At 36.7% G+C, this 25,269-nt stretch overlaps 2 protein-coding genes across 3 annotated transcripts in view; one reads left to right on the top strand and one right to left on the bottom strand.

Moving 5' to 3' along the window:
• LOC111261195 (DENN domain-containing protein 11) overlaps positions 1-4,231 on the bottom strand; it is a 38,778-nt gene extending 34,547 nt beyond the window's left edge. The window contains exons 1-3 of the mRNA XM_022834499.2: positions 3,241-4,231; positions 1,125-1,189; positions 433-543 (exon numbers count right to left, since the gene is read on the bottom strand). The gene's annotated coding sequence lies outside the window, so the exon portion shown is untranslated. The remainder of the gene's footprint in view (positions 1-432; positions 544-1,124; positions 1,190-3,240) is intronic.
• Mbs (Myosin binding subunit) overlaps positions 1-25,269 on the top strand; it is a 29,689-nt gene that overhangs the window by 2,111 nt on the left and 2,309 nt on the right. The window contains exons 1-22 of one of the 2 annotated variants that reach the window (XM_022834496.2): positions 4,519-4,606; positions 8,730-8,915; positions 9,359-9,497; positions 10,056-10,181; positions 10,412-10,553; positions 11,701-11,780; positions 13,089-13,190; positions 13,409-13,570; positions 14,395-14,529; positions 15,615-15,671; positions 15,897-16,034; positions 16,322-16,471; positions 18,663-18,914; positions 19,223-19,339; positions 19,626-19,737; positions 20,085-20,197; positions 20,468-20,588; positions 21,698-21,783; positions 23,623-23,745; positions 23,908-24,018; positions 24,409-24,525; positions 25,149-25,229. In XM_022834496.2, coding sequence (XP_022690231.1) covers positions 9,432-9,497; positions 10,056-10,181; positions 10,412-10,553; positions 11,701-11,780; positions 13,089-13,190; positions 13,409-13,570; positions 14,395-14,529; positions 15,615-15,671; positions 15,897-16,034; positions 16,322-16,471; positions 18,663-18,914; positions 19,223-19,339; positions 19,626-19,737; positions 20,085-20,197; positions 20,468-20,588; positions 21,698-21,783; positions 23,623-23,745; positions 23,908-24,018; positions 24,409-24,525; positions 25,149-25,229 — 2,391 coding nt within the window. In that variant the 5' untranslated portion in view covers positions 4,519-4,606; positions 8,730-8,915; positions 9,359-9,431. Of the gene's footprint in view, positions 1-4,518; positions 4,607-8,729; positions 8,916-9,358; positions 9,498-10,055; positions 10,182-10,411; positions 10,554-11,700; positions 11,781-13,088; positions 13,191-13,408; positions 13,571-14,394; positions 14,530-15,614; positions 15,672-15,896; positions 16,035-16,321; positions 16,472-18,662; positions 18,915-19,222; positions 19,340-19,625; positions 19,738-20,084; positions 20,198-20,467; positions 20,589-21,697; positions 21,784-23,622; positions 23,746-23,907; positions 24,019-24,408; positions 24,526-25,148; positions 25,230-25,269 lie in introns of those variants that run through there. The other variant, XM_022834495.2, reaches the window with a different exon arrangement.

Below are 25,269 nucleotides of genomic sequence, written 5' to 3'. Positions count from 1 at the left end.
CTCAGCCTTCAAATATGAATATTTTAATTAATGCAAAGTGAGGTATACTCAGATTCTGGAAAACAAAAAATGTTTGAAAATCAACGGCGACCTTCTCAGTTCATAGAGAATGCCTGCGTTGGTTTGTTCTGATAGTACAGGGCCACGCTTGAAAGATCCGAATTATAGTTTAACAAGGTTTAGTCTAACACGACGATTCAAAACCTTTTTTTGTTAGGTAGTTTAGTTGTTAAAATGAAACTAAATATATTCTTGGCGGGATCGGTTTTTGCATATATTAGGTAAATGATCTACGAATAAGTGTACCGCCATGAAGGAGCTCGCAAAAGAAATGGGTTATGGGAAACTTTGGCGCACTGACTGGAAACGCCTGTTCCCAGTTATCCGGTTATAATTGGCTCGCAACTAACAAAGTGCCGCAACCGCGCTTACCTTAGGCATGAAGGTACTACACGATTCGAGGTCCGCCAGTTAGACTCATTTTCCAGTAGGCAGCCAAACTGTTGACAGTTTTGTCTGGTGTAGGAGAGCACTGACAAAAAACTTTAAAAACAAGCCTGCATTAATACATATACGACCTAAGCAGTAAAAATGATTGGATAGCTAAGGTGTTTTCAAGTAGCGTAACTTGCTTTATCAGTGCCTATTTCCCGAAACAATACTGTAATGTTTTGTTTAAATCTTGGTCACTTCCTTACATAGTAATTTAAATGCTGCAAAGTATGGTTCTAGTAGATTTTATTTATGTATAAGGTGAAAAATACTATTGGGTTTATACAAGTTTATTCATACAAAACGCTTGTGCTCAAGCTGTGTAGTAAAATCTTGAAATTTTAAAGCGGTTGAACAAACTATTTCGAAATGATTAAAAAACACATGTACGAATTTTGTCGTATTACTTTACTTACTTCGTGATGATTCAGCATAATTACATAGCAACATTAACCCAACGCACTGATTTAGTTAAGAATATTATATATTCTTAGTAATAGCTTATGGATGGTTCAATATGGAATGGTATGGAAATGTAAAAAGTAAAACATGTTACTAGTTCAAAAGATGCTCTAAAAATAATAGGCAAGTGCGGAGTTTGTAGGCAACATTGTCGGAATGCTCATAATTACCTCAGTAAGCTTCATACTGTAAGTTCTTCGTAGTCAACGTCAGTCAGTATGCGTAGTGCTGTCTCCTAAAAGTGGATACCTCGTTTAACGTTTTTGAGAAGCCAAAGAAGGATTGTGGTTTTAGGCTCAGAAAAATGTATACCTACTTCAATGTTCAGATACACTTTTTTATTACTCATGGTTATATCCCAAGGTCGGGCACAATCATACTCGATGGGTACAGGTAGTTTTTCGATAGAGTGATGTTTTGTTTTAACAGTTTTAATTGATTTCAGCGATTTTTGGTGAATTTCGATTTGACTTTGTTTCTAATCTCTAAGAATGCATAGCCTATTTATATTTAGGTAGCGTTCGCCCTCGAAAAGAACACGTTCGTATACGACCACCTTTTATGTCACTAATTAGATGACTATCTTCTTCACTATAAGGTTTTGTGTTCTTTGCTTCTGTAAAGATTTGAAACATGTTTAATTAGCTGGAAGTTCATCTCGATAGATCTTTAAAAAATATCATTTTTATTCTGCGATTAAATCCACTGCAAATACATTATATAATAAACAATAAAATGAAGTGTTTTATGTTAAAAAAATAAATCTCCTGATTACTTTGGGCAACAGTTAGCCGTTTCTTTTATATGTTAAAGTTTATAGAATACTTAGAAAATGAGTTTTTCCGTATCTGTGGTCTGTAAGCTTCAAGATCTTCTTAATTGGACAGTATCTTATGATAGGATTAAAAACGGAATATTATCTTGATAGCATGTTACAGTTCAATACATCCTCTTTAGGAACCATTATTTGTTTACACATAGTAAGTTTTAAGCAGGAAATGTATAAGAATATTTATGATAGTAAGAAAACAACGTAAGTCCAGCCCATAGTGCGTGCCATTATACTAGAATCTTCAACTCGTAGAATTTAATAAAATTTTCTTGATCGCTAGCTAATCAAACATAATAAAAGTTATGATTTCTAGGAACTTTAATATGGAAGAATTGTGATTCTGTACATAAAAGCCGCCATAAAATATGAATGGGAATATCAACTTTGTTGATGATTAGCTTTGTGGACACAGACCACTACATAAATCCAATACCAAACAAAAAAACTTCAGTTAGACTGATCTTGTCGGTATATTTAACAAAATCAGTAAAAAATTTTCTTGGTCAGCCGAACATATTCATTTGAAGTCCTCGTTATCAAAAATATGTCATAATCCATAGCGAAATATACCCTTGCCAATGCAAGGAAGTTTGATATAATTACCAATCTTTATTTTTCGTGATTAATTGTATGAATTTAAACAGTCTAAATACCGCAGATTCCCGTAAATGAAAAATCAAATGACATGGAATTGTTCGAAACATATATCAGGCATGGTGCTCTTATTATTATAATATCCAGGCTTTCCTCAAATAAGCGTACGTTGGGCTTTTAAGCAATGTGGTTTTTTGTTGGAACTATTAGTATTACTAACCAGTACTCAATATCTGACAGCTATAATTTCTTACATTAATTGGTAACCACAAAATGAAACGCGAAGTACTGTATAAAATCATTACGATGTTGTGAGTTCTGAACGGCCTTCGCCATTAGTCTCGGTTTTTTATGCGGCTTATTTAAATAATCTATTTATTCAGCGCAACCAGATTAGAACATAATAGCTTAGCGTAACAAGTATACTTTTTTGTGTTTATACTATGTATTTTTTAACAAAGATGTACTTGTAGCCTAGAGTATCTTAAGCCCTCGAGCGCTTTGCTTCAAACTTTTAAGTCTACGTAGAGGAAAAGTAAGTATTATGAACAAGAATAAATAAAGCTTTTTCTCTTCGCATCTGTTGCACAAATTGTTTAGTTTATACGATAATAATCAGCGTATCTCGAAATTAGGTGAATCACAGGTAGATGCATATTCTCGACTTACGTTTTTTACGAAATGGCGGGGCCGATGTCAAAAAAAGTTTCGTAAACATAAGATACAACTCTATAGGGTTCATGATCATGCCCACAGGCTTTGGTTTGCTTTCACATGAATGTAAAAGTGCGCTTCAGGTTTCATAATTTTAATGAAGGTTCATATTTAATGTATACTCATAATTATGTAGGTGTACTTACTTAGATTTAGCACGCTATTAGAGTTGCGTGTATGCACAGAGATAAAAATAAGGCATGTTATTCACATGCGCATGTAAAGTCACCACACAATCAGGCTAGAACACACAATTTTCAATTTGGCGTACAACACGACAGCAATTCTAAACTTGCTCACTCCCATAACAGAGTTTCTCGAAAGTACTCGGCGAATGTAAGCCCAAGGCAAAGATGCAGCAGCAAGTTAAAACAAGTCTGTTAAGGCAAGCCAAGCGATTCGGCGTACTCTGGATGGGTCAAGCCAATTAGAAAGAAAACCTTTACGGCGTTCTTTATAGACGCGAGTATTACCACTCCGGGGTTTTGACATGGCAAAGGACACGTGCATGACAAAAACACAAAAAAAAATATTTCCTAATTGCGTTGTCTAGAAGATAACTAAATCGATTTCATCAATAGGAGGTCGTAAAAATAATATGGAGCTACACTATTGTACTATTAAAAACAACACTTGCAAAATAAATGTGGAATACTGCGCACGAGTACATGTTGGGCTTTAAGAGTACTGACTTAAATAGATATACAGAAATAAAAGAAGTCTGACGTGATTTAGTTAATTTTCACGTTCACATTAACCGTTAATAGAACAGTTGAGCAGAATAATGCAATCCATTTGGTTGAGCTCTCTGCTTCTTGTTGTCTTCGCGTATCAGAAAGCTGTATCCATATAGGCTGGTTCGCTGACTGCTCTGTCCTGGGCATTTTTGACTCGTATAAAGATGACGGTACATGTGTATGCTTTTCAGTAAGACTAGATGTTCTTGTAGTAGTGTTTGTCTAATAAGAAGCAGGGCCATATTTATGTGTAGATTACATTAAAAACAAGAAACGTACCACAACATTTGCTCGTATTGTGGTTTTCTAACTGGAGAGCTGTTAGCGGATAACTCACGCATGTTACTGCTAGCCTCAGTCGGGCGGCATTCGTATCCAAGGATTCTCCTTATAGTGACTGCCACTGAAGCTACTTCTTTATTGCCGTTGCTGTTGTTGCTGCACGAGTTAAGCGCATCGTTCGCTTCTATCTGGGCATCCATGCAGCTCGATTGAGTCTCGAGAATAGAATCTCTAGTTGAAGTCAAGGATTTCCTACTGCTGGTGGCCAGAATGGTCAGACAGAGGGTGGTTAGAAAGTCAAGCGATACCGGCAGTCGCAAGGCCAGAAGCACCTGACACGACAGCAGTACCTTTAATCAGGCGGTGCTGATTGTTATGTATGGTGAATACGTGATCATATAATGTGCTAAACTGCGTAATCAGAAACATGTTATGATGTTTCATGATAAATTTGGTTTATAGAGCAAATTTGAATAATCGTCATTTGAGGATCGTGAGTACAATCTATAATGAATTACTACAAGCACTGTGATCTGTTTTTTAATTAGGTTGGTAATTCTATCACCTTGATGTGTCGTGAATGACATGTATGTATATGCATCTTTGAAATGTGCTTTTAGTCTTTTAGCTTGTTTAGTTTGGCTAATTTTCATCTTTTTCTGTTTTCAAAACATACATTAAATTATGTAAGAATAAAACAGGTCTACCGTGTGATTTTTTCATAATAACAATAGGTCCGGGTTTTCAAGTAAAGCTACTTGCTTCAGTTGTCAAATTCTACTTTGAACAGGGTTGCATTACCTCTATATGCTTGGACATTTACATAAATATAACTATATTTTGTGCTTACATAGGACGTACAGTCATATACGTTTTAAAGATTACTTCATAAGCCGAATTATTCGGGTATCCAGTAAGGGTACAAGGTTTTTAAGTTGGTCGAACTAAAGAGTATTCAGACTCCCGCTAAAATTATGGTAATAAAGTCTTAGAATGAAAGAGACAAAATATATGGACAGTATAACTGACCTTGACCCTCAAGCTAGCAATATTTATGTGTTTTTGGAATGACGTGATACTATGTATTATAAACGTATAAAAATGTATTAGGACAATAAACTCGTAGATAGACTGTGTTAGTTATATATAGGAGGAAATTGACTGCTGAAATCGGCCTATCGCGGTCCAAAAAAAAATACCGTAATTTAGGAGGGCCTTTTGCTGAAAGGTGTCGGTTTCATGTGGCAGCTTCTCCTCTAAATAACTAAATAATATAATTAAGTTTTTTAGTTTTAGGCTATATATCGACACACACAGCGCTGCACATGTAATCAAACAAAGAAAGAATAAAGTTTTCGTGCCGGGTTTATTTCTATGTGTTTTTTTAAGGATTTTTTGCTATAGTTCAAAAGATCGAAATGAGGCGTGACTTTTTAGGGTGCTTTAGGGGATAGATTGATGTGTGGGTGCCCCACTGTTGAACTGTCATTATTTCAAGAATTCAGTTAGCACATATTGTCAAGTTTGGAGGAAAAAATACCTATTTTGTTAATAATGTATCATCATGGTGTTATGAAATTTTCTATTAACGTGCTGCAAAATAGTTGCCGAGGATCTTCCGATTTAATATTATGTGACAAAGTAAAATCTGCATCATATAATAAGAACACAAACATATGAGAATTTATTTAGTACATGATTAATGAATAAAATATCCTTTTCTTCCACAACTGATGCCAATGTATTACATATTAGAAAACAGAAAAAGAAAAATAAGTAAACGTGGTCAAAAGTGTGTGGGAACGAGAATGTAGTAGTCTTGAATACACTTCATATCTATTTGTGAGAAAAAGAAAGTTAAATCTAGTAATTTAAATTTATTTTTCTTGAAGGAAATAAGCAAGACCACGACTGCTGCCACGGTATTATGAAATAATAGCGATCAGGTGGATTCAATAGGACGAATGATTAGGTAGTCCGTGAGCCAGGAAAAAAGGACCGTTTTCACCGGTAATGAGGGCTGTATCCTACTTGAGACCATATATTAAGCTGTTACAAGCGAATCCGGCGGACATGAAATTGAATGACTTTTAGACTAGTTAAGGTAAAATAGTTGTTTTTTATATGTGTTAGAGATATTGTTTTTTATTTTTTACACACTTGTCCTACCGCTTTGGCAGCTTTATAACTACCATTCGCGTACTCATATGACGAATTCTCAAGGCAAATCAATAATGTGATTTGCATGTCTACCAGTTGCCCTTTTTAGGGCACGAGAAGTTCCGTAATCATACGAATTTAAATATGGAGAATAAGCTAGTTGAAGCCAAAGTTGATGATTCCTTCGACCAATCTAGGAAATAATTAAAGCAGAGCGATGAGGTCTGGCGTTATCATAGAGTAGTCAGATTGCGTGCTTTCGACTGCCGTGCCAAAAATCCGTGAGTCTCGGGAGGAGTTTGAAATAGCGAGCCGCATTCATTGTTTCCTTTTTGGCTAGTGTTTTATAGTAGCAGATGCCCTTGATGTGTTATGTATTCGACATTACCACCGAACTCAGTATTTCTCCAGGTGACGCTAATCTTTTTCCTTGTCACTCTCGACGACGTATGATTCACGCGAGCTTTTTTGAATAAAGCACCCGCCGACTGCACATGAAATGTACTACGCAGTTCTCTAACTGTATAAAAGTCAATTCACGGAGGACCCACCTTTTGCATAGTTTACGTATTTTTAGTATTTAGCTATAATTCTGTAGCACATTATATGCAAAACGCCAGTTTCAATTGACAAAGCTTCTAGACTCTAAATCCTGCTAACGTCTTCACCAAATTTCGATGAACTCCCGCAGTGGTTTGTCCCACAAATAAAAAACTGATCACTGAGCGTTAATTTTCGATACTGAAAGATTATTTTTCATCAAAATTCGTTTTTTTCAGAGCAAACATAACTTCACTTAATAGGCACTTACAAGGTTCTAAAAGAATGCAATATTTACTAAACAGTGTTCGTCTGTTAGCGGCGGCTGGTTCTAAAGTTACTCAGTTTTAAAATGCTCCGAGCCTATTTGCTGTTACGTTATTCTTCATACCAGTCAAACCACTTGAAAAGCCCGTTCTTATCTAATGTTTAATATTCAGTGCAACGACAGGGTTCTAACGGGTAGTGCATGGTTTCTGATACAGAACAACATCCAGAAAGGCAACTAAATTTTAGAAAACCCAATCTGTCTGTCTGTTGTGTATATGTCGATGTCAGAGCGCACCTAGCCTAATGTGCGTATCAGAGCTTTGGGAAAGCGGATTCTGTCGTTCCGTGGCAAAAATGAAAGATATAGAAAACGCTGTTGTGCTTAACAATGAGTTACTTAGTTTGAAAAAACTACAAAGGTTATTGGGACTATATAAACAGTTTTGTATTATGCCTGTTTATGTATGTAGACTTTGCGTTGAAATGTGGGTAATCAATAAGGTTCACTCTTTAGAAAATCATGACTTAAACTAAGTTGAAAGTCAGAAAAAGCTAAGTGTAGACATTGATCATAGTATTAGAGTGGAGTTCTAGTAGTCAACATCAATAAAACTTGCTAAAGATACTTCGCTAGTGATGTTCGTTAAAGCAACTTTAAATTTGATAGCTTAAGGCTTAAAAAATGTGCCTGTTTGAGTTGCGGGATATTGAAAATATCTTATTAGCTCGCTCGAGTTGAAACATATACTAGCTAAGTCGTTTCTTCACTCTCAGAAAATGTTTTGATAAGACTATGTAGTTGCCTTACGACGTAGCAGGTAACTAGCTTTACATCTCTGCAATGTCTATGGTTAAGGTGGATTTTTACACAACGGCAACGTAATAATGCCGAGTAGTTAGCCGAGATTTATTGAGCCAGTCATACGTTTGACCCACTTGTTTAGTTATCTAATCAAGTCGTTTGAACTATTATACTGATGCGACTTTTTCGAAATTTGTAAATAGTGCCACTGTTATTACTTGTCGAATTCAAACGCGTAGTAATATAATGCACATACCTACTTCCTTAGAATACCAGCGTACTATATCTGAATTTTCCACTTTTCTGTGTAAAGAGGACGATTAAAGCGATAAAAAAAGAAGCTTGTACTGTAGAAATCTCAGACAGCGACCCAAATCCTTTAATAACCACCATTAAAATTGATTCTGTATATGTTTTAACGTTTCAGTTATATAGATACCATAAATAACATTAACTCCGCACCTTCGTGATCGGTGATTTGCCTTATCGATTATTTACAAAACATCGAACCCAAAATGGCATATGGTGATCTCGAGGTGCGTAATAAACAGCAATAAAAAGTAGTACAACGTATCGAAAAAATTTTCTTGTCTATAGGCTATAGCCTTTTTGAAGCCTAGCAGGTTCATTCAGCTAATAACGCATAGCTATTGGAAGGACTTCAATATCCGTTTGCTGCCAATTTGTACAGCGGCGGAGGTCTTGGAACAATGAAAGACAAAGGGCCTCTGATTAGGTAGCAGATCTCTGAAACGTTTCAAAATTGTATATTTTATTTGTAATATATCTCGCATTTTTAATTATTTTTCTTGGTTTAGCTGAGTCGTTGGATGTTTTTTTGCAGATATTCGATGTGCGTGAGTGTGTAATTCAAGTGAACCTGCAGCCTCAATTAAACGCCATTAACGTCTTCCACCCACCATCGCTAACCTCTTTCATGTCGAAACACATGCGGTACCGTAGATGAAAAGGCTAACATGACCTAGATACAACGTTAAATCGAAAGCACAGAATTGTGAATATGGCCACAGTAAGTAGAAGACCTAAGTTTAGAAGTAAGTATGTTGAAATAACATTTTTCAGCTTAACTTTTTTTTTTTGAAAAGTTCGTTTTTAAGGTATTTGATCCTTTATTCAAGTTTGCTATTCGAGGTAGCAATGGCCAATGCTCAGCTCCATGCGATGTACTGCAGGTGGAGTGCATGTTGAAACTACATAGTTATTAATCTATTTCAGATAACTCAATTTTTTTGCTATAGGTTCTTGTACCGTAATATTTGCTATCAGTAAACGCAAAAAATTCAGAGATTTCTATGAAGTCAAACATGGTTAGCTAAGAAAAATCGTTTAAGCCACGTAAACCTGGCTTTATAATATAAGTTTGAAAAGAGACGTTCCGATTATCACGAAACATGTACAGTATTGCGAAATATTTTTCCAAGCGAAATATTCTATATCGGGTTTTTGTTTCAGGGTTGATAGAGAAAGTGGCCACAAAAAGGAGTTGACCCAGGTTGATAAAAAGCGCAACAACTCGGCCTCTGCTATGGCGTTGCAGGGGAGCGCAAAAGAAGCTCGGGCCAAACGGAAGGAGCAATTACGATTGTGGGAGGTAAATGTTTTTCCTGTTTTCATTGTTATGCTTGGCTATCGGAATGAAGCATAAGCAACATATGCACATATGCTGTAGTCCGTGTACAAGGTTGTAAGACGTTTTTTGTAACACAGCCTCGTAGTAGGATAGCCTCGCATGGGATGATTTTTATATTGAGTTTTTATGCAGCGCCATAAATAGTTGCCTCTTGCAAACCACTGTTGCTATAACTTGAAATAAGCGAACTATATAGCACATTATTTGTACAAGAAAAGTTATTTATCTGAATCAAATAATTTGTCTTCAAAACGATTAGAAAAGTGGTCGTCGCAACACGGAAATTTTAAGGATTAAAAACTCTTGGATCTCTTTAAAATCTTAAAAATTATTATCTTAACATACTCATCGAAACCTTTAAAGGAGTTAGCTTCTCTCTAAAGACTCAATATGAAAATGAAGTTTATAAATTTGTATATTTTCTTAAACGTTGCATGAATGCCTTTAACACGTGCTTCATAGGTTTGTTAAGGCACATAGTTAGCTGTGTCATTTCGTTTCTTTCTTTTCATGGACCAGGAGTCAGAAACAAACTTGGTTGATTTAGATTCTCAGCCCACGTCACGCCCTGCTAAAAGTGTTCGTGTTAAATTCAATGAAGAGTGTATGTTCTTAGCGGCATGTGCGGCCGGTGATAAAGATGAGGTATGTGTTCATTTAGAAAATTCAGTGCCAAGACGCATTGTTTGTATATAAATGTCTTATAAATTTAAAATATTAAGTTCCAAGCTTCAACATTCTTTGAAGGTCTAACAAGTGAATACATTGCTGTGTGCACTAAGAACTATACGAGCACTACCTATAACAATTTAAATAGAGGACTATGAACTAATGACTCTTCAATATCGGGGCCATAATTGTACTAAATAATGTAGGTGGATCGGTTGTTGGCGGCCAATCGGGCCAACATCAACACGGTCAACGTTGACGGTTTGACCGCCCTTCACCAGGCTTGTATAGACAACAACCTTGAAATGGCTGAATTTCTTATCGAGCGTGGAATTGACCTTAATCGAGGTAAGATAATATCGAAGTACACCTTAAGCTATACACGAACTTCGATCACAGCTGCAAGTTTTTCTGAACTTGTCTATTCTTATACACACTGATGTAATAATAATAAACACAATGGTATTTCATAAAGGATTCGAACTTTACCTTGATAATATGCTTTAACAACGCCAAAAATGCTGAGTCCGCCAACGACACGAAGCAAAATATTTCCGTCATTACAGAAATCAGCTAAAATATGCTTCCAAGTATACAAAACAATTTTTGTAGTGATATGCCTTTGGATAGAATTTAAAATATATTTTGGTTAATTTTATACTCAAATCAAGTGACTTACCTAGTTTCTTTCCATACAAATTGATAATTTACGTATTCAGTTGTGGCCATGCTCTTCAGAAAGATTTGGTTGAAATATGTTCTCTCTTTGCTATGTAATAGTCCAGAGTTGTGGTTGAGAAGGATTAATTTGAAGATTACAAACTTGGTGACAAATTATATTCTCGGGAGATAGACTTTCGAGGACACCGCTCGTGGTCAATCCACAGCTTCTTTTCACTTTCATTTTTACAATGGTTCATTAGCATTTCTATGCAGGCTATACAGTAAGGCTATACAGTTTTGTAAATCGTTACTTCACCGGGGGGTTATCACCGAGAAGCGGCTAGCGGTTAAGTAAACTGACCCTCGAATTAACTTTCTATGCTATGACAGCCCAGTGATTGGCACTCTGGCACGTTTGCATATTCAGTCAGCGTAGTACTAATCGTAGTCCAGTAAGCCAAATTAAGGAAATATGGGGGTTTCCACGATCACACATTTATCTATTCCACTTCCATTTAAGTGTTCTGGCAATTTCACGGCGAACGTGCTAGAGGAAATTTGTCAAGAGCCTGAAGCAACTACAGAGTACAAACGAGCGGGGTCATCTGTGTTGCGGTGCCTATTATTATATACAGGAATGGAATGCTCTTGCAGTAAAATGCGAGTAAAAAAAAATTAGCAGATGCATAGGTGGGCCATATTTCTAAATACCTTTATACTACTTTTCTAGGAACTGAATTAATGAATTCACTTTTTTTTTCATTTTTGTAGCACTTTTCGCTGAGTTTTCAAAGTACCATTTAGTAAATCACTCATTCCCACTCTCTTACAGGTGACAATGAAGGCTGGACACCGCTTCACGCGACTGCATCGTGTGGATACGTATCTATAGCGCAGCTGTTGCTCGAAAAAGTATCACCTAGTATATATATATATATATATATATATCAAAATATTTCTTAAAGCAAATCTAGAATATGTTTCAATGAATGCTTTAGTAGGTCCATTTCTACAATGACAAACAAAACAGATTAAATTTCGGTTTTAGAAAAATCAGTACTTGCTAGAATACGCAATTCACGAGTTTGTAGGCAGGGTAGTGTTTCTATGAGAGAGAAAATTGTTCTCATCCTTAGGCACGACTATAGTTGTTTCATACCTTTTTTTAATTGACTATGGAAAACTCACTAATCATGTCGACGTTGCGGGTTTCATACTGTCACCTCTATGTTTCGAGTTCTACGTCCGGTATCGTCGTTAGGCAATCCATGAAAAACCTACCTCCCAGCACAGAACGAAGTCTGTCTTAGCTTGGATTCGAACCTCGACTATAACGTATCCCTAAGATAAATAGGCAAATAGTTTACCCACTAAGCTACTACGGGATCTCGATACTCTTACCTTTAATCATAAGTGCTGTTTTAACATTATTATTTTCGAGATTTTATCACCTCTTCGAGCTGTTACACAAACGTTTACCCCTTACTCATGCTAGTAAGGGCTAAGGTATTTTCAACAATGTTCTGTCTTACGCCTGCTACTGCCTTTATTATTGTAAATCAATATTATACCAAAAACCGAATTATGGTATTTTATTCAATGTTCTAGTAATTACAATATTCACCCAACCCCAGTTACCTTGTAAGCTTTAGGCATTATCTGTTTTACACTATAGAGGATCACGGATGCATTCAGGTTGGGGAATTTAGTCGACGTTATCGAGTAACCTTATTAATGTGAATTATTTCTAATATTTTCCAAGTATATCACAAAAGAACAGTCAAACATGGTGTTCTAGCAGCATTTTGTGATTAAACAAATTCACTAAAAGCTCACGCTTACCTTAGTTTAGGGTTTATTTAAACTGCATAAAGCAATATTTGGCAGAGAACGTTGTGTAGTACTATCGTTTGGACAATGAGAGTTAACGACGAGCTCAAATAAAAGGAACGATGTTAGATTTCTATTTTAAGGTATATTACAAAACACAAACGTACTTTGTATTCACATGTTGCTCACTATTAGTAAAACATTAACAAACAAAGCCTTAAATATGTTAAAATAAGAAATTGATTCGCCATTTTGCGTAATTTTATTTTTCAATAAAAACCAAAACAAAAGTCAGTATGCGATATCATATACATTTAGAAAACAGTGTTAGAAAGGAATTTTTTTTCATCTATGTTACGAGTATAAATATCAGATTCTTCGCTGTTCTAGGGAGCGCGTTTGGATGTAGTAAACGTTGACAACGAGTTGGCTATAGATCGCGCTGAGGAAGCCGAGATGAAAGCATTACTTGAAAAAGAAGCCAGTAAAAGGGTAGGAAGACGAAAGTGAAGTGGAAACAAAATATATTGGCACAGTATTGGTGCTAGGGTAGTATATGGCGATAGATATAAATCTAAATGAAAACCGTTCTAGATATTGAAGTAGAGATTGGAACGTAATGTAAATATTTTATAACTTTGTTAATTTTATACCCTTTCGATGTTTAATTGCAATAACCAAACACTGCAGGCTTAAAATTTGCTTTTCAGGGTATAGACGCGGATAGCGTACGACAACAAGAACAAAAAAGAATGTTGGAAGATGTTAAAAAAGCGTTAAGTGCGGTGCGTGCAAAATCTGGCCCCGGTTGTCAGCCGCTTGTTGTTGATACTCGAACAGGTGCAACGGCATTACATGTCGCTGCTGCCAAAGTAAGTAATCAGTCAGGAAAAATAGGTTGTGTAGATGTTGCTTACATCACTTTTTACGACTCCCGTAAATCCGCAAAGTTCAGTTTCGAAAAAAGGGTGACATTTAATTTGTTAATAAATAATTCACCTTTACTCAAACTTGGAAATCAATCTTTTAGTCTAAATCCATAGGAAATAGAGAAGAATTGGTCGTTATAAAGCCGCCCAAGTTCTATTTTTCCTTTACCTTTGATGCTGCTTAAACTTTTGGGTAGTAATTTTATTGCTATAATATTATCTACCGATTTTGTACAGTAACCCTAGTAAATCGGAAGGCATATTTCTTCAACAATGCCTAGAGCTTTTGTTTTCCATTATGTCAAATATAACTTGTGAAACAGCCGGATTAGATGAATAAACTTTCAAAGGATTGCGGAGTCGCACACCGATATTTTCCATAACGCATAAATCGTTCTGGTTTTAGGTTTGGTAGCATTGCATTTACACAGAGAAGAATTACTGCCAATAACTTAGTTTCAGTGTTAAGTTCACCAAAATTCAAGTTTTTGACCATAAGAGTGACAACTACCGATTTTCTTAAGGTTTACTGTTATGATAGTCATTTCTGATTATATAGTACACTTATGTGAGGTTTATCAATTCGACCAAATAAGTGTAGTATTCGTAAGATTTATATATATATATATTTTTTGGTATAGGGCCAGGATTTAACCTGTGCCATAAAATTTAGGAAGCCGGTGTCATGGCATTAAGCAATAAACATTTTGCTGGTTTCATTGCTGTGTTAGTTGCGACTTTAACGTCCATTATATAACATACCTTAGGGCTACAGTGAAGTGGTTCACGTGCTTTTAAAGGAGGCAGCTCTTAGGAGTTCATCTCTACAGAAGGTCGTACACTGCAATGATCTTGATGGTTGGACGCCGTTACATGCGGCTGCTCACTGGGCACAAAAGGAGGTAGTATAAATTTTCGTCACATTATTTTCAACATTTTTACACCGCTATTACGCTTTCCTATTTCTATATATTGTTTTCGCAATGCAGCTTCGCCTTTGTAAAACAAAATTGATTGGAAAAAGACGTCGATTCTATGTAATTGGCCAGCCATTTAATTACCCTGTTCTTGAAATCCTCTTGCAGAAAATGACCGATTAAACGCCTAATAGGCTTTAGCTTCAATAGTTTACTACCTATTAAATGGTTAAAAAGTCATCATTCGACAGATCAGTTTACTAAACTTACTTCTTCTTTCTAACGCAAGTATTATTACATTTCTGTTCTTCAACATGACTGATAGCACCTCTAGATGCCCATGCTGAAAAATTAAATTGTGCTGCTATTCATAGTGTTACTGTGAAATAGACCATGCTGTAGAAAAGCTTAGACAGCATAATTAATGTGGTAATTATTAAAGTATATATATATATATATATATAATGCGATAAGAACTCAAGGCAGAAAGCTTACTTAAAGTACAGCCTTTTATCAGTGTTTTTGAAGTGATGGAGGAAGTACTGCCGGTTTCTAGGATTAAGGTATTGTGGTATCATTAAATAATTTGAGTAAACTGTTATTTTCCTAACAGATTAAGGGCACATGTTAGTGGAAACCTAACTCTCGCTGTTACTGAATTTATATGATAGAACAAAAACGTTGTTCTAAAGCCTAAATAATTGGCTAGAGGTCCGGTAACAGAAAAACGCGTGTCAATGCTGTGGCTAATCGAAATCTAAATTTAAAAAAATAATGAAAAAAGACTAAATGAGAGCATGTGCGATTTTTATTTCCAGTGAATGGCTAGCGGTACGCTTCTCCTAAATAAATTCAAACCTAGATGGGGGAACAGAAAGGTCGATATTAAAACGCCCTCTCCGGTTTCATAACTTTAAAAAAAAACTGTAGCGTCTTAAATGAAACCTAAGACCGTCGAATATTCATAAATAGAAGTCTAATACTATAATAATTTACTATGGTTTCGAGTATTGAAGTATCAAATACTTTTAAAAACCCAATGATAAAATTAGAAAATATGGTCACTCTAGGTGTGTGAAATGCTTGTCAAGGAAGGCCTCGCTGATATGGATAAAGTAACTCATTCGGTAAGTGCGCGCGCTATTCAGTGTTGCGTTGGTTAAAGATTAAAAAAGCGGAGCGTCTTTTTTCCATTTTGCTTATGCCTAATTGATGTATGAATAGGACAATAGTACCACTTAATGGACAAGCTGGTTATAATGTATGCTAACTATAAAAAACCTGTATTTGAAAAACCTAGCTTTTTTACCTAAAACACCGGCGACATTTCTTGACATCTTTTAACGTTTTAGGGTCAAACAGTAGCTGATGTTTGCGACGAGTCTTTGACAGAGTATCTAGAGGATTTGCGAGCCAAACGCCCAATGTGGATTGAAGAAAGAGAAAAGATGTACAAGGAACATCGGGAGATCGAATCCCCGCCACATGAGGTGACGATCAACAACGTGTGATGACGGTATCCATAGGAATACAGACATGAAGGCTGAAATGTCTACGGTTTTGTAAAATTTAGTGATGTTTACGGAAGGACTTTGCTTTACGAGAGGACGTTTTATCTCAAATCTGATAGCACTTATGTACTGAAGCAGGCTTGCAATCTTAGGCCTCAATCTAACTGGACACAATAACTAATAATGCGGTATCATCTATTTTGTTGCCAGCATTGTCTTTGTTATTTTCTTGCAATTAGATGTTTTCTGTGACTTTACGTTTGCAGGTGGTTACGTTATCGCTTAAGCCGATGCCGGCTGCCTTTAAGCGACGCTCCTCGGTAACGCGCATGAGTGTTGGCGATCGGAGCCATCTTAAGGACCTGTCGGCGGAGCGCATTAGCGAACACCATAGCGCGACTGCCACAGAACTACGGGTTCGTATACTGCTATATGAAATAAATCTACAAGTTAGCTCATTTTTGTTGTAATAGGTGCGTTAAGCAGTTTTAAACGAAACATTTAAACATGATTGTAATCTAAGCTAAACTTTGTGTGCAAATGGACGCATAGTTCAACTTATACAGTCCTACGACACCACAAGTAAAAGCAGGACACTCATACGAACTCTCAGAACGACTTATCTGAGCCTCTTAACTTGCCACACATTTTGCGATTAGGGTATTGCTTTTGATAATATTGAAAACATATTATTGATTTCAAAATGACAGGTGTTGATGTGTGCGTTGGATTTATATAACATACTATAATCGATTTTTTTTTTTTTTCGTTTCCACTAGACAATATTATTGCAAGCTGCTTCGTTTCATTAATCTAACTCACTTACTCTATATCACTCATAAAACGTAACGTGTTGATAAGAGAATTCGTACTGGTATTTAGATTCACAGTTTTTTCATCTCATAATGGTTATATGAAACATATATGGACAACCTGTATTCCGACTTCTTCGTCCATATACCACTTTCCTGACCTGGTTATTTAGCATGTTAAAATGTTTTTGCGCATTGCAACATACGATATTCAGTTAACAAACTTGGGGACAGCCGAGAAACAGCCGGAGGTTAGTTTCATGCACCCCTTAATTAATTACAGCAGAAATAAAATATGGAACATCATAGCAAATTTTCTCATAACTCTCAGTTGCTATACTGCCAATTCGCTGCATTAGTTTTTCATCTAGTTTTTTTTTTATGTCTAAACATTCATGGTACTCAATAGATAGGCTTAATAAATGGAGTGACAAAAAAAAAATGTGTGTGTGATTACCTCTCTTTTACTATCCAGGGCTCTTGCATTCATTGCTATGTTGAACAAAACTAATGGTTTATGCCTTCTTGTTAAGCATTACTAAGCATTTTAGTAATTGTTGCAGCTCTGCTCAATCCTTTTATGAAAAACATAAAAAAACATCAGTATCTCATCCTGTAAATATCTGTATCCATTTCGCTTCTATTTTTAGCGGGTTTTTAAGGCTTTCTTAGCTGCTCAGCTTCCTAAAACATACGACGATAGCGCTTGTTCAAGTTTATTGAGTTCCGACTGACTTCGCAGACTAACTCACACACATGCTAAAATTTTGTTGTATGTGTATTGAATGTATATGAACTTTGGTACAAAAGTAGAAAGTAAAGCTGTGGCTTTAGCGTTTGTTGCTAAACATGATTTCCATTCCTCTGCACTTGCTTCCGAAACGCCACACATTCGTTTTAAATTTCAACATAATCGTTACGCAGGTTCAGTTATTTTAGCTAAGATAAAGAACTGAATAAAATAAACATGAACTACGCAAGTTATCTAAGGCGAATTGTGAGAAGGAGCCCAATCGTCAAATATATAGTCCCCTTTAGAGAACTTCAAAGCCGATTTTGTTCTAGTAGGCCTTCTAGAGAGCTAATCCATGGAAGCGTAAGTGATTGGAAGAATCTTACTTGTTTCTCTTATTTTCGAATGATAGCTAATAAGTCCTGCTAAGATTATCTGGGTCTTTCCATCATCTGTGATTTTAGCAGGACACTTTGTGGATTCTGCAGAATGATATTGCAGCAGCCTTTACCTGGCTGCAAGAATACCGATATGTTACATAAAAAGATTAGAATACTTATTGGAAAAATCACCCAGTAACACCAAGCAGGGATAAATGAAATCCTTGGAGGCGACATATTACACTATTGTTGGTCATCATTATATCGTACTTAGTATCATAATCATGCGGACGGTTGTAATTATTACACTTTGACCCTCTAACTTCTTTATATTTTCAAATTTATGAAAAAAAATATAAAATGTAGAGGAGTTCGTGTGCAAGGAACAAAGACCAAAACTGAGGAAACTTCGGAGAATACCAAAATTGAAAATTATAGAAATGATCTGTGTTCAAATGTTGAAATGGAATATATATATGACAACTGAGTGGAAGCTAACTTACTAATTTTTTTTAATAACATAATATCATGCATTTTATAGTTTAGGCTTTCGACGAGATACGATATTGATATCAATGTTTTTCTCTGAGCTTAGAGTTTTAAATCTGTCGCGATATCTAGCACAGTAGCATTTGCTCATAACTAAGTTTTAATATAATATTTAGGAATTCTGTTTTTATAGGATAACGCCTGTATTCCCGAGGAGCAGCCATCGGTGGAGGCAACTTTTGAATTGCCGGCCCCTCCTCCTTTACCGCGTTCTGAGCCTCCGCCACTTGACGGTTCAACGCCGTCAACGCCAGGATCGGTGTCCTCCCCAAACTCCATAAACGCTTCCGCGACTTCTGGCGGAGCCCATTCGCCAATTTCATTGTCTTCCAGTGGTTCCGTATCGACTACGGCGACACTCAACCTGAGCAGTGCATCATCTACGGTAGCTTCTACAAAACCGAATTGGGTCGTCCCATTAAGTACAAAGACTGACTACTTTGTGTAAACATAAAGCTCGCAGCGCAGTAACGGAAGCTGAGTAATAAAATTGACTCTGAGCGGGGGTGCTAATTTTTGTCGCCTTGCATTAATTAAAAAAAACAATATTGTTGGTTAAGGCACTCTTGTGCTCTAAGTCGAATGTGGAGCGATAATGCCGGCCGTTGCAGCAAAACAGACTTAGCGCGTTGCGATGCGTGATACATTGCTAGAAATTATGTGTTCCTAACAGTTATTCCGCATATTTCGCAGAATAACTCGGTTGCGGGTGTAAAGAGAAGTTTCGTCGCGCCTGTTCGAGATGAGGAATCTGAAACGCAGCGGAAGGCACATGCTAAACGCGTAAGAGAAACCCGACGCAGCACACAAGTGAGTGCTACTTTACATAGCATTTTAGCGTAACTGTGTTATGTATAATCCTGCGTTAAGAGCATTTAATCAAACCAAGAATATAACTAGTAACAAGCCGTTATCTGCTTTTTACATGGCGTTATGATGTGACAGCCATTGTAATCTCTTGCTACACGCGCTTAGTAACATAGTGCACAATATCCTGCACAGTACTTACGTCAGTAAACGCGATAGGTTATACGTTAATCGAAATAATATTTCATTTGCAATCTTTTTATTCAAAAATACGTTGTTTACTTAATAGGGTGTTACTTTGGAGGATATCAAAAGTGCGGAAGAACATCTGAAGGGAACAAACGACCCGAGCGCTGTAAAGTCGGTGTCAGATGCTGACTGTTCTGCTACGATTCACATCTGTGAGTACTAGATCATGTTAAAATGTTGTATTTTGGGCCCATATCAAGATGTGGTCTGAGTTGCTAATGCATAGCTACAAGCGAAAGGCGACTAAAGCGGTTTTTGCTACAATTTGTACGTTCGATTATTAATATGGAGGATTTTTTTAAATTGTTTGTGTCGTTTTGCCTTCATGTAGGACTAATGTCAACCAACTCTGTAACTGGACAATGTGTGACGAAGTCCGTGCTAATTAATGTAACTCTAAAGACGTTTCGGTGGTCGTTGGCATAGTAAAAAATTATGTAAGATGATGATATACTTTTTCTGTGGTTTGTGGATAATGTTTTGTATCATCGCGGCTTAGCACTTACAGTTCCTCCAACGACGGCGCCACTCCCCTCTATGGAACTTGGAAGTGATTCAAGCCTCGAAAGGAGAACTTCATGGAGGGAAAGGGCAGCTGCTGAACAAAGACAGGTAGATAATCTATTGAAACACTGACCAGAAGTTAACGCTTAGTGTCCTCAATGAATCTACGTTTATACATCGAAGCTGGAACAAAGTTTCTCTAATGACTGGATTCTCACGTACGGCAAATTTCAGTTACCCATAGTTTACTGACACACCCTGTGTATCAGGAAGTGTTCGTTATCGTGTCGCAGTTGTTTTCTCTTTATATATAAAGCATATATATATAGAAAGCGGAATATCGACAGCGGCTAAATTCATTATTTTCGTACATGGCAGCGTCAAATAGAGGATGCACCTCACCTTAAAATCGTGGATAGTATCGAGGCTGTTCACCACAATACAGTTGGGTCAATGGCGGGCAGCAATAACAAGGACAACAACAGTAACAGCGCGGCAGGTAACTTCAGTGTAACATCTTATTTCAATATTTTTTAAGCGCATTGGCTTGCAAGGGACATTGCTTGATCCAAAAGGATGTTTTGGACCAACTGTTGTCCAAAGTATTATATTATGGTAAGTTTTATTAAACTATCCATAAACAGGCCTTCTGTACTGAGTATAAGTACACACGGATGCTTCACTCAGATTCTATAGAAAATTACCTTCTGTAGGATAGTAAGCAAAGTTTGGCACTTCCAAATTAATTTAATTTTAAATACATATTTGGATGTTATCGTTTATTTCAAATCCAAAAGCGAAGAGAAAAACGCAAAAAAGAACGTTGAACTTTGTTCTAGATCTAAAATGACTGGAAGGATTCTCAGTTACGTATTTGTGGATTTTTTCTCCTTCTTTTTTGCTTCACAAAACATGCAGTTATTTCACTATTTACTCACGGGCAAAAACTTATTAATAATATGTATTGCAGAAAAAGTTTCTTCCGAAACCGCCAAAGATCGGTTAATCTCTTGTAGAATGTATGACAGGGTTATATAGTACTAGATATAGCTACAAACGTTTCATTTGTATATATGAATAGCTTGAATATAGAAGCGAGTGCAGATCTTCAAATGGATTCTATTTAATATGAACTTCTTTTCTGCGAAAGTAAAAATGTGATCGTTACAGACACGGTAAAACTAAATCTTCCATTAGTTACAAACGTAGGTTTCCAGTTGATACGAATGCTGACTCAACTGTAAACTTTTTCTCTTTTAATTGTGTGCTTCAGTCTATTTCCGCTGCAAAATTTCGTCCACATGTTTATATGTATATATATGTGTACAAGATATGGACGACGTAGAGGTACAGACAAGTAGATAATCTTTTGAAATACTGACTAGAAGTGAACGCTTAGGATCCTTAATGAGGTACGCTCGAACGTCACAGCCACAACAATGCTTTTCTAGTGACTAGATTTTCATGCACGGCAAATTTCAGTTACTCATAATTTACTGACACGCCTGTGTCAGTAAGTATATGTTATTGTGTCGCAGTTGTTTTCTCTTTTTGCATATATATATATATGCATATGTGTGTGTGTTGTCATCGTATTGTTGTTGACAGCTTCACCGCTTGTAACACAATCGCCGATGGCCACAGGCGGAGTTACAACCCCGGATACTGAGGACGACTCTTTAACGGCCCAAGCAGTGAGTATTGCAGCCCAGCTTTGTATATTCCTTCAAAAGTGCGCAAAGCGCTAAGGTTTTACTCTTACTGATATTTTTTGAGTTTATAAAACCCTTCAGATGAATTTTGTTTCAAGTGTCAAGTAAATTTAGTTTAGTACGATCTACCGGCTGTCGCCATTTACCAGGACGTTTGTTCGCTGTCGTCCTAACTGCATTTTCTGCAAATTGTCAGTTCTGTGTAGTTTTACTATGTTACAGTCATCAGGGAATATCACAGTATGCCTTATATAATCATTCATGCAGAGCCATGCAAAATGTTTCCATTTGAAATTTTCATGAGGTTGTTAGAAAGTTCTGTTTTCTTCGGGACACAGAACTTTATGCAAGCTGCCATGCCCCACTTCTGCATCAGATGCTCTTTATCAACTTGCGCACAGAAAGTATTCGTTGTGCTTCAAACCGCCTACTTCAGGTTTTAAAATCATCGTTAGAGATTCTAAGTATTTTTATCGTCCACGCGTGAATCACGTGTATATACGTGTATATAGTGTATAATACGTGCAGTGTAACCTTACGAAGTTATCTTGAAGCAATAAAAATTATGTGTGCATGAGACACAGTGAAGAGGCCTTTCTACTCGATAGGGTTTAGGAAATATGAAAGCCATCAATAAAGCTGAACTTTTCAAAGGGTTTCAAAAGCCGGAATACAACTGCTTTCCTGAAAAATTCAGTCCTGGACAGTGGCTTGATGTATACTACAAAGTTAGAAAGCTATTGAGAAATTCCCTCTATGAAATTAACTTTCTGCACGCGCCTCAGTAGTCCACTTGTCCTTCTCGAAATATTTTTTTGCCGGATTCAGTGCCCATGAATGGCATCGTTTTTCCATTCATTGAAACAGTTTGAACTTAATCGTAGAAATACGCCTGGGCTAAGTTTATTCTCTCATTCAAGGAAGCTTTTTCCATCTCTCGTAGCTTTCTTCTTTTAGGTATTTTATGAGCTTTGAAAAGAGGAAAAAAGTCATAGGGGGTTAAGATGCTCCCAAAGTTCAGGCCTGTCTTGACGATAGTGCTACGTAATTTGCTTGAAACTTTTTAGTATCTCTTTCTAACATCAGAACTATTCGGCATCAGCCCACAGTGCAGGGTTCTTTGATAGTCGGAGGATGGATGACAAATGGTGAGGAGAAACTTGGTTGATGGCCTTGCATGCTCTCAAAACTCAGTTGCTTCGGGGCAGCCTTTGTTGTGAGACTTCTGGCCTGCAAATGATCTCTCAAAATATCAGTTGTATCTAACTCGTCTGTGAATTACTTGAGTCCCTGAGCATGAGTAGTTTCGAATTTCCCAGGTTCTCATCCCTGGGCAAACCATTGATACCATTCGTACACTAAGCATTTATTCATAACCTAGTGCCCAAAAACCTTCTGCAGTATCGGCACCACTTGGCGGCACTTGACTTTGTTCTTAACACAAAACACGATACGCAATTTTTAATCAAAAACATTATATAAACTTGGCACTTAAAACCACGATTCATCAACTTATATACTGTGTTCTATATTTTTTTTTAAATAAGCAAACATCAGAGTTGGCTTTCAGAACTTCAAATTTTAAGTAGTTTGTTCTTTGTTCATTTGGACTGCGTCACTTCCTGTGCAACCGACAACAAAACAATTCATTATAGGGATTATGCAAATTACTATTGATACTCATTTGTAGTAGTAATTACTATAAATTACTACTATGAATTTTATATTAAAAACGATACTAACCCGTGGTGAACAATGAATATGGTTCATAGAACGCTGTTAAGTATAAGCTATAGCTAAGGTAAGCGCTTCAACTTTTAGGCCACGAATAGTAGGACTCGTAGACGGGCAAAGCGTCGAAGTACGGGAATATGTTCACAAGCTTCCTCTGGAGGATCAGGAGACCAAAACGCAGATGATACCACAAAAACCACTTTGGACCAGGTAATTACCGGTTGCTCGAGCTTCAAAAATTTTGAAAAATAGAAAGAAGATATCTTTTTACTTTTTATCTTGACTTTATTATAAACAGATTACATTGAATAGATTCTAAACGGACTATATGCGGTGATTCAAACCCTTCCACTGTTATTTCTGTATAAATAGTTAGAAGCTGAGAACACGCAAGCTCGCTTGGCTATATCTGCTATTCAATTACGGAGTCAATCATCGGAGAAGGAAAACGCTTCGTCGACCGCGCCGAGTGACTATAAAAAGGTATTTTGAAAGTTTGACATTTATAATGATATACGAATTAAAAACTGGACAAAAAAGAACGACACCGTACAACGGCTAGGTCTGTAATGGAAAAACGCATGAGGACGTTCTCTAAATGTGTCCTTTACATGTTTATAATAAGGAAAGACTAAATGTCCACCATCTGAAACTTCCATTGCTTTACGTGTTCTGCATGCTTGACACCTTAATAGCAATGGCTCTTCCTGTGCGTGGCACGTTGTAGAGGAATCTGAATCAATGGAGTTCTACAAGTACAGTACACTGTAATAGGCACGTATATGGTTTCAGCAACGAAACCTTACCTGTATCTTTACCTACTTGTCGTAGTGACAATTAATTCTTTCAACTATATGGTGTTGCTGTGGCTAGCTATACGAACAGGAGCAGAGTGCTAGGTCTGGCCTTCAAAAAGAACTGGAGTCGGCGCGGAAGGAGAAAGAGCATTTACGGGAGCTTCTGTCAGAGAAGGAAGAGCTGGTGCTTGAGGTGAGCTCTTTCCTGATTAATACTCACCATACACCACTATCTAAATATCATATGGACCTTATTTCAGTTGATCAAGCACAACTGACAGGATGTTCGGAAGGGTTGCTGCTCTATCACGTTTAAAAGGTCGCGTATCTGTCATCGGGTTACACATATTTATACATATTTAAAGAAAAGCAAAAAAAAGTTATAAGTCATATAACCTTCGGAAATTTGCCTCTTGTTTCGTCTCTATATAGGCGGCCGTCACAATAGAGGAATTTAATTGTTTAAAAGCGGATTACATTGCGGATCCCACAACTTTTTTTAAACGTTGTAAAGTTGCGCAACTTCCGAACACCGTAAATAACTCTGAAATGGTGCCCAGTGGCAGTTACCGGGCCTAAAACTAAACTAGTGCCGTAATCATCATTCGAATGCGTTTTTTTTTTAACTATGCGCGTGCACAAATCGAGCATTCTTCAAATTTCCGAGTATATATATATATATAAGTTCAAATTTCCAGACCAGTGTTAATCTGATGGTTCATATTGTAAAGTTCATGTAGTTATTGTTACATAGTCGAGATTATTTTGATCGCGCTCAGCGTCAGAATCTAATAAAGATTATGAATCATACCGCAGGTAAAGAAAAAACTGGAGCATGAGCGAAGTCGTCGATTAGAAGCAGAGAACAATCTTCGGGATGTACAGAATGATATACGGGTATGTTTATAAAATGGTAGTAAACGGATGTTCCAAACCG

Source organism: Varroa jacobsoni, unplaced genomic scaffold (assembly GCF_002532875.2).
Source record: "Varroa jacobsoni isolate VJ856 unplaced genomic scaffold, vjacob_1.0 scaffold_532, whole genome shotgun sequence".
NCBI lineage: Eukaryota > Metazoa > Arthropoda > Arachnida > Mesostigmata > Varroidae > Varroa > Varroa jacobsoni.
This window is presented reverse-complemented; position numbering and strand designations above follow the sequence as displayed.